This window comes from Mus pahari, chromosome 18, assembly GCF_900095145.1.
Source record: "Mus pahari chromosome 18, PAHARI_EIJ_v1.1, whole genome shotgun sequence".
In the NCBI taxonomy this organism is placed as follows: domain Eukaryota; kingdom Metazoa; phylum Chordata; class Mammalia; order Rodentia; family Muridae; genus Mus; species Mus pahari.
Window position 1 is genome coordinate 4,939,514 of NC_034607.1, and position 14,724 is coordinate 4,954,237.

The following is a 14,724-nucleotide window of genomic DNA, read 5'->3' on the forward strand; positions in this document are numbered from 1 at the left end:
GAGAGAGAGAGAGAGAGAGAGAGAGAGAGAGAGAGAGGAGAGACATTTAATGAAGCTACCCAATGTCTAACAGCCCACCATATGTACACTTGCACAAATACATGCATACATCCACATGAACACAAATATAATACACATACAACACTCTCACCACCATAAACACATACAAATTGAAGACAAAATTAATGAGCTGTAAGAAAGATCTGGAGAAATTACCCAGAAGACAATATAAACAGAAATGAGGTAGAAAATACAGAAGATGAGAGATGTGAACTCTAATAAGAAATTTAAGGACATTGAGGACAAGCAATACTGGAATGGGATAATAGCTGATACATTTCCAGATTGACAAAAGATAAGTCAAATCTCAGCTTGGGAAACCTGAGGGGCTGGTTATGTAGCTGAGTTGGTAGACTGTTTATGTAGTTTCCAAAGCTCAGAGTTGGATCCTCGGGACCATGAACAGCTATGGTGGCACATGCCTGTAATCCTTGCATCTGAGAGGTGGAAGCAGGATAAGAAGATCAAGAAGAAAAAGCAAGTTTAATTACAATTCTAAATACAGGAGAGCTCGGGGTACAGCTGAGTGCAGAGAACTTCTTTCACATGCCTGGGGCCGTGAATTAAAGCTGGCAGTACCCCAAGAAGAAAGAAGACAATAAAAAGCAAAAGTGAAAATACAGAAAGCCACACAATAATGTAGAACTACACAGCAACCAAGACAAAGAGTACTCCAAACTATTCAGACCACGTTCTTTGAGTCATGCAAGATTATGTTAAGTCACTCCTTCTCAGTGGGAATTTTCAGCATGTTGTACCACTATGCAAAGCAATGCCTACTTCATGTGCTTAACATTTTCCTAGTTTGTTTTGTTTTGGTGAGTCTCTGTAGCTCAGGCTGGCCATGAAGGCAGGATCCTCCTTTTGAGGCACATGTCACTACACCCACTCAGCTTTCTTTTCACACATCTTAAAAAGTTTAGATCACTGGCTGTAAAAAAGAGCAAGGGGAAGCTGTTGAGATAGCTCAACGCTTAAGAGCTCATTCTGCGGAGGATCCAATTTCAGTTCTCAGCACCAACATCCAGCGGCTCAGAACTACCAGTAACTCCAGCTCCAGGGATCCAAGGTCTCTGGCCTTGGTGGGCACCTGCACATTCAAATATACACACACAAACACCTACATATAACTTTAAAAAATAAACATCTTTTTAACAAGCCAAATGCAGTGGCACAAGTTTGAATCTCACCACTCAGGAAACAGGCAGGAAACGGCTTCAAATCTGAGGTTAACCTGGGCTATATGGTTGAGAGTTCGAAGCTAGCCTGGGTATATAGTGAGCTGTCTTAAAAAACACCAAGTTAGGCAGTGGTGATGCATGCCTTTAATCCCAGCACATGGGAGGCAGAGGCAGGTGGATATCTGAGTTCAAGGCCAGTCTGGTCTACAGAGTGAGTTCCAGGACAGCCAGAGCTATACAGAGAAACTCTGTCTTAAAAAACCAAAAATAAAAATAAATAAATAAATATTAAAAAAAAATAAAAAACACCAAGTAAATAAAAATAAAAAGGGCTACAACCCCCCACCCCCTATAATGGACTGGACCAAATGAAATAATACAAATCTGTCATTGATTTTGTTGTTTTGCAAGCACTGAAAGGGGCAGAGGAAGGGGAAATAGTCTCACTTGCAGTTGATACAGGTATAGAAGACAGTCTGTCCTTCATCAGCTGAGCGCATCTGTCTGGTGTGATATGCCATTCCCTCGTGACCACATCGAGGGCAGCGCCTGTCAACCTAGGAAGAGACAGAAGGGTTATGGAGACCTAGTCTCTGCTTCCGTACAGAAATCAGACTGTTGCACTCCTTGGACATTCTCCTGGAACAGAGTGCACACCCAGGAGTCCAGAATCACCTTTCCATTGCTCTTTTGGAGCTGGTCCTTATCAACTTACCACTGGTCCCTGGGATTCAGGTCCCTCATCCACAGACATAGGTATGGTAGCCCCCAGCTTGTTGAACACTACTGAAGTCTTCACAAACTTCCCTTCAAAATCTGCACAGGAAGTCAAAAGTAATAACAGCAGAAATAGCAAAAGAGGCAACGAATCCCAGCAACACTCTCCCAGGCGAGTCTCATCGGTTTCTTCCCAATGTCTCTTGCTGACAGATTCCTGCTCTAGGTCTCACCTCCCTAAGCCCAGCCAGTACTGAGATCACCCCCACCGTGGACCCTTCCACCCGTACTCTTGGCTGAGCATACCAGCTCCTCACCTCGCACATCGATGGAGAAGCCACAGCGGGGGCATATGACAGTATCCTGAGTTCCAGGCAGCGGCAGGACTGAGCCACAATCTGGGCAGAAATCCAAGTCTGATTGAAAGTTGGAGCAGGGGCGGGTCAGCTCCATGGCGGATGCGAGCTGGGGAAGAGCTGGCTCCTCTGACAGCAAGAGTTTGTTTGGAGTGCTAGGTAGGGAACCTTGCTCGGCCCGACGTAGGCGGAAAGCCGAAGGAGTCCAGATCCCAGCCGCGGGCTAGAGCGCCGGATCTCAAGGCGCCGGGCAACGAGTGCAGCCGGCGGGCTAGAGCGTCTTCGGGTCCGGGTGGCCGTTGGGTCGTGACGTCATAATCAATGGCGCACATACTGGAGGCCGTTTAAGGGAGGAAGCGGAACCTCTGGCGGAAGGGAACTTACAGCGGCACGCAGTCTGGCATTATGACGTCGACTAAGCTAAGGCGAGTAGCCAGAGTTAGGCCGCCCGCTAGTTTCCAGCTCCGCACTAGTCCTGGACTAGTATTTGCTTTTGTAGGGAATCCTATACATAGCAGGGGAAGGGGGTTGGGAACGCCCCCCTAAAACTTTACCGATTTTTCCAGAGCAACTGATTCGCTTGGATTGAGAGAACCGCAACTCTTGCCGGTTCCCGAGACCGTTTTTTTTTTTGTTTGTTTTGTTTTGTTTTGGTTTTTGGTTTTGGGTTTTTTGTTTTGTCTCTTTGCGGCTGCTCAGTGGCCAACAGCAAAACTGAGAAACATTTCCTGCGCATTCTTTTGGGCCCTCCTGGCCGTTTGTCCCTTGGCTTCACCAGCTTCCTCGCGTCCGCTTTGGGCAGTTCTGAGCACTTGAGTGAGTCAGCTTCCATAAGGAGTGTGGAACGGTGAGGGTGAAGGCAGAAGACACATGAGACATTTGAGAGGGAGTTTAGGGATTTGAAGGTGGCGCGACTGTTGAGACGAGGGCTCGAATCTCCCTAGGCATTTGCCAGATGAGGGAGGGAGGTTAGTTATTAATCAAAAGCGCTTCTTTGGATTTACTAGGGATTGGGCTTGCCTTTCGCTTGCAGAGCATCTTCCACTCCCCTAAGCTCCCATTCACTCATGTTTAAATACCTGCCACCCAGTAAGTGAACAATAGGGTAAATATAAAATCGTGTCGTTTCATTCACCTGAGGCCTACCAAGTAAGGAAAACGTGTGCGAAGGAAGTACCAGTTTGAGTGTCCTCAGCCCTCCAGCAGCCAACCTGATTACCATGCTAAGTCTGGTCACATAGCCACTTTCTGAAGGACATAAGAGACCCTCGTCTGTCTTTCTGTACAATTAGTGTGATATTAAGCCATGGAAACGTCGTTAAAAACCCTCAGCAAGATGCTGAAGAGGACAGACCCTGCCATTTTACTTAGGGTTGAAACTGGTGTCATTGTGCTTGTTTACCAAAGCCCTACCACAAGACTATGATGGTTGGGCTCTCTACATTTTACCTGTCTTCTTTCAAAGTAGAAATTAAAATTAGCCCCACTTTCCCCTTAAAGTTTGACGTTCTTCAGACATTCACCATGGTTTGGCTGCTACCTCTACTGCTCAATCAGTATAAGGCATAATGTTCCTTTCCCATCGAAAGCTCTGTCTATTCAATACATATTTAGCACCTGTGCAAGAGTTAGGAACTGAGACCAGACTCTGCATAGTTGAAATCTGTGTTCAGGTGGATAGTTGGAATATGCAGAAAATGCACTAGTTGGTGGTTGAGCCAGGGATATAAAGTCTACAGGATATACCTCTCGACTTCATGGAGGACAGGAACATGCTTTAATAAAAGATGCAGCATGTCTGCATAGTGGAACATGCCTTTATCCTAGCACTAGGGAAGCTGAAGCAGGAGGGTTGTGAGTTTGAAGCCATCTTGGGCTTCAGATCAAGGTCCAAGCCAGCCTCAATATGTAACAAACTTCTGTTTCTAAAATAAGTATGCTCATGTGTGTGTGGATGCACATGTGTGTGCATGCATGCCTGCTGGGATGGACGCCAGATCCTTGATAGCTAAGCCCTTTACTACTGAATTCAATACTGAGATAGTTATGAGGGAAAGATGCTTAGCTACTGTGTGATAATGGTTAGAATTTTGAGACTTCGGATCATAGTACTATAATGGATGCCTTGTGCAAGAAATGAAAGTATAGGGCTGTAGAAATGGCTCAGTAGTTAAGAGCTCTGGCTGCTGTGAGCACCACATGGGTACTCACAACCATCTATAACTCCAGTTCTGGAAGATTGAATGCCCTCTTCATACATCCACAGTGGCATGCAAGTGGTGCACAAACATGCATGCAAGTAAAACACTCATATACATAAAATATATATTTTTATAAAGAAGAAATGCAAGTGAGGTGGTCATTACTATTTTTTGGAGGCAGGGTCTTATAGCCCAGGTTGACCTAGAACTCACAGTATTCCTACCTAGCCTCCTAAGTGTGATTACAGGTATGAAACCTCCATGTCAAGCTCTAGCATAGTAATCTTTTCAATCTCAAACAATAAGCAAATAATATCTAAGAAGGGCTTGAGAAATGGCCTAGTAGTTAAGAGCACTAGGGAACCCAGGTTCAATTCCCACTGGCAGCTATAGCCAGCTATGACAGCTAACAATTGCAACTCCAGTCCCAGAGAATCTGATGCTCTCTCCTGGTTTCTGAGTGACTACATGCATGTGGTACACAGACACACAGACAAAATAGCAGTACACACTAAAAAATAGAAATAAATCTTAAAAGAATGTCTAAGAAGTCAGTGAGACAAAATATTAGGTATTAGAGCCTCTCTAATATTATGAAGTTTATCACTTGTAATATACATTATAATTCACACACTTCTAAATTTCAACATCAAAATGTGACTATAGATAGAGATAATAATCGATCTTTACAAATACTTTTAGGATTACTTCTTTGTTTTGAGTGTTTTGTCTGAATGTGTATGTATACATGACATGCATGCATGCCTTGTGCTCATGGAGATCAGAAGGGGTGTCTGATCCCCGGTTACAGATGGCCATGAGCTGTCATGTGGCAAGACTTGAATGTAGGTACTCTGAAGGAGTAGCCAGTGCTCTTAATCACTGAGCCATCTCTCTACCCTAATAGTGATTGATTTCTAAAAAATTTAAATCTATTCTTGTCTCATATGATGATACATCCCAACTGCTGTTTTCTCTCTGTCCTCTCCTTCCAGTCCCTCCCCTCCCTTCAGAAAAAAGCAGGCCTCCCAGGAATATCAACCAAACATGGCATATCATGTTAAAATAAGACTAGGCAACATCCTCTCATATTATTAAAGCTGGACTAGGCAACCCAGTAAGAGGAAAAGGGTCCCAAAATCAGGAAAAGAGTTAGAGATGCTCCCCCCCACACACACTGTTAGGTGACTGACAACACCACCAATCTATATAACCATAACTTATTTGCAGAGGGCCTAGGTCAGACCCATACAGGACCCCTGATTGTTGGTTCAGTCTTTGTGAGCCCTTATGTGCCCTGGTTAGTTGATTCTGTGGGCCATTTTCTTGTGGTGTCCTTGACCCCTCTGGATCATACAATCCTCACTCTTCCTCTTTCATAGGATTCCCTGAGCTCTACTTAATATTTGGCTGTGGGTCTCCATATCTGCTCCCATCAGTAGCTGGATGAATGCTCTCTGATGATGATTATGCTGGGCTCCATTCTAAAAGTATATCAGAGTATCATTAGGAATCATTTCATTGACTTATTTTATTTATCTTGGTTTTGGTTTTTCGAGAGGTCTTTCTGTGTAGCATTGGCTGGTTTTGGAACTCATTTTGTAGACCAGAGCTAACCTTCAACTCACAGAGATGCCTCTTCCTCCAATGTGCTGTAACTGAAGGCATGTACTGTCACCACCCAGTGACTTTTAAATTCTGTTTTTCAATAGTATTTGATTCTGTCCTAGCCTTTGGGCTATCCAGCCTCCAGGCAGCATCAGGCATGGGCTCTCTCTCCCATGGTATGGCTTAGGATTTATGTATATGGGTGTTTTGTCTTCATGGACTTCTGCACACCATAAGGGGGCATTGGGTCTCCTGGGACTACAGTTGTAGACAGTTGTAAGCTGCTGTGTGGATTCTGGGAATTGAACTCAGGGCCTCTAGAAGATCTGCCAGTGCCCTTAAGCACTGAGCCATCTCTCCAGCCCCCAATAGTGATTGATTTTTAAGTGAGTTATAAAAATGAAAACTCCACAGAGAAAGGGAGAATCACTGTGATGAAGTATACTAGGAAGATTTAATAGAGACCAAGGGGCTTACCTGTGAAGGTTGTCTTACTTGTTAAGGGCAACTTAACCTGTAAGGGTCATGTAGCTGACATTTACTGAGAATTTGTCATGTAATCTGTTTATACTTAAGCTATATTCATTCTTTATGAACCTGGGAGGTAGGCCCTTTATATATGCCTTTAATTAAATACGTAAACTGACATGGAAGGTAGTTGGCTTTCCCTGCACCATACATTGAAGAAATAGTTGAATTATGGTTCAGTTTTATTCCTGCCAGTCCTCAAAGGCTTTGCTTTTGACTATAGTTTGAGGGTTCCCAACCTGTGTGCTGGATAGCTTCAGTGGCTTAAATGCGACCTCACAGTAAACTGAACTTTGAGCAGGAATGACTCATAACAACTTGGTGATCTTCACTTGTGTTGCCATCAGCCTGGTAAACAAGCCCAGAGGGCCACAAATCTCTGCCTGCAGAGTTTCAGCATGGAATAGTCTCAAAATGGATTCAGGGTGAAGGATGACTAACAGTATCAGTCAGTCAAGCCGAGGGCCAGATGATCAAACAGGAATAGAATTTCAGTACAAAGCAAAGCAAAGATGCTGTATGTGCTGATAGAAGCACAGAGGGCCTGGCTGGACAAAGTGCAGAAAGACAATGAGCTGGCCAAACGAGAGACTAGAATTATCTCAGAAGACAAAAAAGGCTTTGAAACTGAACAATCTGGTCTGGGTGTCCTTAGGCCATCCCTCACCAAAGAGCCTATTTCTGTCCTCTGTTCGTGCCAAATAAATGATTCTGAGTGGTTTACATTGAGTCCACAGGAGAGGTATGCTTTTAGTTTATATATAAGAAATAATCTTTTTGTGTGTGTGTGCAATGGGAAATGCAAATGTTTTCTCGATGGAGAAATGGCCCTTGTTCTTGGCCAAAACATTGAGATCTCTGACTGGAATGATAGGTGAGCAAACATGTGGTATCTCCCATACTCCAATCTACCTTTGCTTTTTTATCTTTTAGATTGGCTTGGGCAAAAGAATCCAGAGACCCTAGGATTTCAGAAGGTCAACATTCTCCACTGGAGAAAAAGATCCTGGTAAATAATCTGCAGTTTGGAGCTACTTAGGAAAAGGACCCAGGGTTTAAAATCCTACACAGGTGACCCTTTGAGGCATTACTCAGCTTCCACTCTTATAAAGTATTTCAGATGCATACACTCTAAAAACTAGTCTTTTATTGGTGATGGGCACTATATACTTTGAGAACACCCAGGCTTGCCTGGGAGCATGAAGTGTAAAATTTAAACTGTTATTCTAAAGTAAGTAAAAGAGGTGGGTACATGTGTTTTCACCTGTTTTTGACTTCAGAGTTCTGGGACTAAGATTCATGCTACCACTCCTGGCCCAAGACTCTCTCCTTATAATAATACTGGGGAAGGCAAACTTCTTTTAAATGTGTTTAAAAGAAAAATTACAAAAATTTAAAACTCACTTTGACAGAGTTTTGGTGGTGTGCATACAACAGCAGCAAGACACTTTGTAACTCAGCAATGCCATGAGGAGAGCAAATCACTCTGCAAGGAGCAAGCTCATTCTCTTGACTACTGGCTTGCAAAAGCAGAGTCGTATTATAATAAAAGAATATTGGACATAATGAAAAAAGACACAGGTGGTGAAACAAAGACAAAAGTGGAAGAGGAACCACCATCACCACCACCACCACCATCACCACCACCACGACGTACAGCGAGACAGAAACAGCATTGTTGGGTGCCTGAGAGAGAGAAGCAGCAAATAGAAAGGCACATTCATAGAACAGGCCAGGCCAGAGAATTTAAGGACACTCCCTGGAGACAGCCACGACTCTTGAGTGAAACGACACTACCCAAAATTGTGCTAGAGAAGGAAAGCATCCCGCAAGCACAGAAGAGAAGGCAGGCACATGAGAGAGAAATGCTCCAAATTAAAGATCACCGGGAGCGCATGATTCGAGGGAGGGAACTTCTACAGCAGAGGCTCAAAGACAGAATCTTGAGAAAAAGCCTGAGCCAGATCCCACTTCCTGAGAAGCGCGATCGAGTGAAGAAACAGAGAAAAGAGTTTGAGAGGGTAGTTGCATACCCACTTTTCCAGCCATCCTGTACCAGTCGGATTAAAGTGGATGTTCTTATGGAAAAATCTCAGGATGAAGAGGACTTGAGCACAATTATAAAACCTTTTGGAAGGAGATTCTTAGCTGTACCACCCTTTTTGAGAACTCAAATAGGAAAAATAAAGGATCTGTAAAGTTTCAGAGCTTTGCTAATGGAACCATGTTTCTTTGGGGATGTGTGTTTGAGGGGGTTCGTGGAGCGGGGTGGTTGGCTGTCCTGGAACTCTCTGGCCTCAAACTCAGAGTTTTGCCTGCCTTTATCTCCCAGAACCGGGATTAAAGGTGTACACACCTACCACCTGTCTGAAAACATGTAAACATGTTTCTTATATGAATCTATCTTTTGTGTTCTGTTTGGCTGGGTTTGTTTGTTTGTTTTTGTTTTAAAGGTTTATTTATTTAATGAGTAGTCTATCTGCAAGTACACTGGCATACCAGAAGAGGGCATCAGATCACATTAGGTATGGTTGTAAGCCACCATGTGGTTGTTGGGTATTGAACTCAGGACCTCTGGAAGAGCAGCCAGTGCTCTTTACCACTGAGCCATCTCTCCTGCCCAGTGGTATGATTTCTATTACACACATACATTACACACATACATAGTCAGCTAATAGTCTGGACCTCGAAGTTTGCCTAGCTATTTTCTAATTTATATTTGTTCAAATTATCCTTTCAAAAGTGTTTAGATTATAGTTATTTGTTGTGAGTGGTGTGTGTATACATGCACTCCATGTTTTCATATGTGCATGCATCCATGTGTGCATGTGCGAGCGTGCCTGTGTGTGTGTGTGTGTGTGTGTGTGTGTGTGTGTGTGTGTGTGTGTCAATGTGGAGGTTAGAGGTGGTCCTCTCCTGTCATTTGGGTCTGGGGATTCAACTTCGGTCATCAGGCTTGGCAACAAGAGCCTTTATGTACTGATCATTTTTGCCAGCCCTGTTTATCCTGTTAAACATTGCTTTCTCATTTATAAAGCGAAAACAGCTTTAAGGGATTTATGGAAAATGAAGAACATTGTAGGACATTATTATTACTGTTGTTTCATAGATGTTAGCTCTCCCAGCTGAGAAGACCTAGTTCAATAATGGTGAAGGAGGAATTTTTCCCATTTGCCCAGGGGTACTGGCTGGTTTTGTGTGTCAACTTCACACAGGCTGAAGTTATCCCAGAGAAAGGAGCCTCCCTTGAGGAAATGCCTCCATGAGATCCAGCTGTAAGGCATTTTTTTTTCTCAGTGATCAAGGGGGGGGAGGGTCCCTTGTGGGTGGTGCCATCCCTGGGCTAGTAGTCTTGGGTTCTATAAGAAAGCAAGCTGAGCAAGCCAGGGGAAGGAAGCCAGTAAGTAACATCCCTCCATGGACTCTACATCAGCTCCTGCTTCCTGATCTGCCTTGAGTTCCAGTCCTGACTTCCCTTGGTGATGCACAGCAATGTGGAAGTGTAAGCTGAATAAACCCTTTCGTCTTCAACTTGATTCTTTGTTTGTTTGTTTGTTTGTTTGTTTGTTTGAGACAGGGTTTCTCTGTGTAGCTCTGGCTGTCCTGGAACTCACTCTGTAGTGAGAGAAATCCGCCTGCCTCTACCTCCCAAGTGCTGGGATTAAAGGCGTGCGCCACCATGCCCGGCTTGATTCTTGGTCATAATGTTTTGTGCAGGAATAGAAACCCTGACTAAGACATCCTGGTCTTCGGTTCCTCCTACTTCCAACTTTCAAAATTATCTTAATAATGTTTCTACACTTTGGTGAATACTTTGCTACCTTCACTAGAGAAATAACAACCGGGCCCTAAAATTCTGACTTGAAACATCATTTATTTATATGAAAAGTTTAATTTTGAGACTCTTCCTATGTGCTATCCATGTGTTTGTTACTGGAGATGAGGGGATATGTGAGATGTTTCCTGGGGAGACATAAATGTCTACTCACCCCAGATGAGGCACCAATAATAGATCAAAGAAACATTTCAAACAAAAGTCCAACTTGGTAAACTAGTTAGTTATAGGAGTGACTTACACAACCATGGATGATCAAAGGCAGCTCAATATCACCAAAAAGTCTATCTAGTATGTGTGATAACTTGTAAAAGCTGCAATCCTGGAGTCCTCTGCAGGGCTTGCAAATACCAGACAGAGAGTCTCCTCCCTCCAGTTGTCATTGCTTGAGAATGGTTCTTGTGAATCTTCTAAATTTCAGGAACTTCCTGGATGTTGGGAGCCTACCCAAGCCCCAAATAACATTTACCTGCCTTGACTCTATGTTATTCTGAGGACAGAAACCACAGACCTCTGGCAATTAATACCCATTTGTTAAGCAGTAGAGGATTAAATAAATAAGTTCTTTGCAGCCGGGCTTGGTGGCACACGCCTTTAATCCAAGCACTTGGGAGGCAGAGGCAGGCAGATTTCTGAGTTCGAGGTCAGCCTGGTCTACAAAGTGAGTTCCAGGACAGCAAAGGCTACACAGAGAAACCTTGTCTCAAATAACAAAACAAAACAAAAAAAACGTCTTTGCCCCCACCCAGGTTCTTTGCAGCCCCAGAATAATTGGTGCTCTAATGAGATACCATTGTTGTTCTCCCAGAATCCCTGCCCCTAGTGCAGTAGCTGCTGGCCACAGCCAGGGAGGTTTGTAAACCTGCCCACTTTTCTGAATTAGTCCTTTCCCTTTTCTTCTGTGTCTTTTCTAAGCATGGTTTCCTTAACGCTTGGGGTCTTCTCACCAACATTTTCAGTTCTGCTACTCTTTAAGCCTTCTTCCTTGTCATGTGACTGCTTGTCTGCTACGTGTCTTACCCCCATGCCAGTTTATAACGGCCCTTTCCCCTTCTCTCCTCCATTCTCCTCTTCCCAGAAGCTGCTGAGACTTTACAGCCTGCTTGTCCTGAAAATGACCTTGAGATTCTTTTTGAGTCTATCCTTAAATTACTTTATTAATAAGCCTAACCCCCACCCCCAAATAAACCAATTCCTCCTATATCATTGGCATACACCTATGAGAGGTGGAGGCAAAAAGATAAGGAGTTCAAGATCATCCTTAACTACATACATAGTGAGAGTTTGATGCCATCTGGACGAAAACAATACAAAACAAAACAAAACAAAACAAAACAAAACACAAAACGGAGAACCCACTATGTCCTAGCAACAGGACAGCTAGTATGGCAGTGGAGCTGAGGGATGATGAAGGTAAGATGAAGGAGATCCAGGTAGATACTGTACACCAGGTAGGTGGAATCCAAACCAGGTAGGATGGGGGCTGTGGGATATTTGTCCCAAAGAAATAACTTTCAATCCTCGTGCCTCAGCCTCCTGGGTGTTAGTCTTATAGACATTTGTCACCAGGTCTGAATCTCATTGAATGTATCAAAGGGGATCTGGACCCTGGGAAATAAATGTTTGAGAGTGATTTGTAGCATGTCCCATGTGAATAAAGCATATTTGTTTGTACTGCTACAGCAAAATACCAGGGACTGGTTAGCTCACACAGAACACAAGTTTATTTCTCATAGTTCTGGAGGCTGGTGAGCCCCAGATCAAGATGATGGTTAATTCAGTATCTGGTGAGTGATCACTTACTGATGCATGGACATTGTGTCTTTGCTAAGTTCTCAGCATGTCAGTCATAGGAGACAAGCCCCCTGGGCTTTCTGCTGTGAGAGGACCAATCCCGTTCATAAAGCTCCCCCATCCTGTTCTCATCATTTCCAAAGTCTTTAACCTCAAATACCATCACATCCAGGATTCAGTTTAAAATGTAAACTTTTGGATATGACCGGTCTAGCGGGGATGAGGATAGTCTAAAGACAATGTGTCCTTCCTTTTGAACATGTGGCTGTGAATCAAGGCACCTCCAGGATTTGCAGTCATCCCAGGAACCTCACACTGAGAGACAGACACTGAAACCTGGTGCCAGCCAGAGGAGGAACTCGTCTCCAGAAAAGAAATTTCATATACTTCTAACGAAGTATTGGGCCAACTTGTGATGTGAGACTACAGACCAGACAATGGTGGGTTAGTGATGAAGCTAGATCACACCTTGGTCACACAATTGTGTCACAGCCTAACTCTGCATGTCTCTTGTCTTCTGTTTAAACATTGTTCTCATGTGAGGACTCTGAAGGTAGACTTGGGAGTCACTAGACCTCTTTGCCCTTCTTATCAATGTGGCCATATTGAATAAATCATAAATCTCCTTTCTTCCTCCTACTTCCTGGAATTTGGATCTTTTAGATTCCTTGTTAAATAAGCAGCTGACTATGGCTTGTTAGGCACAGGTTCTGACCATAACTCTCTGGTAACAGCCTAGGTTAGCCTTTCTCTCTCTCTCTCTCTCTCTCTCTCTCTCTCTCTCTCTCTCTCTCTCTCTCTCTCTACACACACACACACACACACACACACACACACACACACACACACAATTTTTCTCTGATTTTTGAGATAGGATCTCACCATGTATCCTTAGCTGGCCTGGCCACCCTAACCCTAACCCTAGTCCTTGCTTCCTTGCTTTATAGACTAGGTTAGCCTCATATTTACAGAGACCTGCCTCCAAGAACTGGGATTAAAGGCATATTTTATAGTGGAGTTTGGTGAGGGATACAGGGAGGAGGGGAGAGAGGGTTGGAATGTTTTGTATGAGAAAAGAATAAAGCAAAAGTTAAGAAAATGCACAGAAAGCCTCAACTTTCCTGCATACAGGAGTCCCCTGGACATCTCAACAAGATTCAATGTCTGAGCTGAGATTCTGTATAATAAGCTTGGGCTGACCACACATCTGCAAGAACATAAACCAGGATCACAACTGGTAACATTAGTCATTCTTGAAGCCTGTTGTATCCCCTACACCTGCAATACCAGCACTCTGGTGAATGCAGAAAGATTTATGGGAGTAGACATTGTATCACTCATTTCTCTCACTAATATATAAAACAAACAAAACAAAAAATCTAAAAAAAGCAACTTAAGTCAAGAAGGGTTTGTTTTGGGTTTTTATTTAAGAAGGTACATCCCATCCTGGCAGGAAAGCATGGTGGAGTTCATGGCAGCTGGAGCATGTGCCTGGACTCACATCTCCATGCAGCAGGAGCAGAGTGTGAGGATGCTGCCCCTCATCTGGCTTCCTCCTCTTCCTCCCTTGTCTTCAGCCTGAGCCCCCTGAATCATAGGTCGGTGTCACCCACATTCAAGCAGGCTCTCCTTTCCTCAATTAATCTCTGGAAACATCATAGGCATTTCCAGAATTGCAAGTCCAGGAGATTCTAAATCCAGTCAAACTGACAATGAAGATTAGCCATCACAGCTACATAGTGAGTGCCAGCCCATCCTGAAGTGCAGCATGAGAACCCACCCAAAAGTGTGGAAAGGTAGTACATGGCCTCCCTGCTTCACAGTCTAAGACAGCAGGGGTCTTAGGAAGAAGTATGAGAATTCTGGAACAAGGTTAGAGGCCACTGATACCAGTTGTCAGAGCAGTACCCACAAGGAACAGTTCCAAGTGGGAATAAAGTATTTTGCCCTGAAAATGTAAAGACATATGGACCTGGACCTGTCATCAGCCCCGAGTTATTTTCTCTCCCACTGAATATCACCTCAAGTACAAGATGAAGTTAGCAATTTACAGGATAAAAGGCTCTTGCTGGTTGCTATCTGAAAATTCCCTAGACCGATTTCTAATTTATAGACACAAATAATAGAATCTAAATTATTACCGTTTAAACACACAAATTTTTTTTTTTTTTTTTTTGGTTTTTCGAGACAGGGTTTCTCTGTGTAGCCCTGGCTGTCCTGGAACTCACTCTGTAGACCAGGCTGGCCTCGAACTCAGAAATCCGCCTGCCTCTGCCTCCCAAGTGCTGGGATTAAAGGCGTGCGCCACCACGCCCGGCTCACACAAATCTTTATATGGCACATTAGAGGCACACAGAATTTTTTAATCTTAGAAAAATCCAAAACCCCAAGCTTGAGTCTTCATAACCAGGGACAGAATACAAAAGCCAAACAACACCAGATCC

The 14,724-nt window shown here is 43.7% G+C and overlaps 2 protein-coding genes across 3 annotated transcripts in view; one reads left to right on the forward strand and one right to left on the reverse strand.

Annotated features, from left to right (window-relative positions):
- Znrd1 (zinc ribbon domain containing 1) overlaps positions 1-2,578 on the reverse strand; it is a 4,322-nt gene extending 1,744 nt beyond the window's left edge. The window contains exons 1-3 of the mRNA XM_021218108.2: positions 2,276-2,578; positions 1,957-2,057; positions 1,689-1,798 (exon numbers count right to left, since the gene is read on the reverse strand). Coding sequence (XP_021073767.1) covers positions 1,689-1,798; positions 1,957-2,057; positions 2,276-2,411 — 347 coding nt within the window. The 5' untranslated portion in view covers positions 2,412-2,578. The remainder of the gene's footprint in view (positions 1-1,688; positions 1,799-1,956; positions 2,058-2,275) is intronic.
- Positions 2,579-2,620: 42 nt separating this feature from the next.
- LOC110335758 (putative uncharacterized protein ZNRD1-AS1) lies at positions 2,621-9,050 on the forward strand. 2 transcript variants are annotated; one of them, XM_021218097.1, is made up of 3 exons: positions 2,621-2,739; positions 7,585-7,660; positions 8,064-8,856. In XM_021218097.1, exons 1-3 carry the CDS (start codon positions 2,720-2,722, stop codon positions 8,847-8,849), a joined length of 882 nt encoding a protein of 293 aa, XP_021073756.1. In that variant the 5' UTR covers positions 2,621-2,719; the 3' UTR covers positions 8,850-8,856. The 2 variants fall into 2 exon arrangements, with proteins under 2 accessions (XP_021073756.1, XP_029387082.1); XM_029531222.1 differs by lacking the exon at positions 2,621-2,739 and adding an exon at positions 7,052-7,393 and having other exon boundaries at positions 8,064-9,050.
- Positions 9,051-14,724: the final 5,674 nt, after the last annotated feature.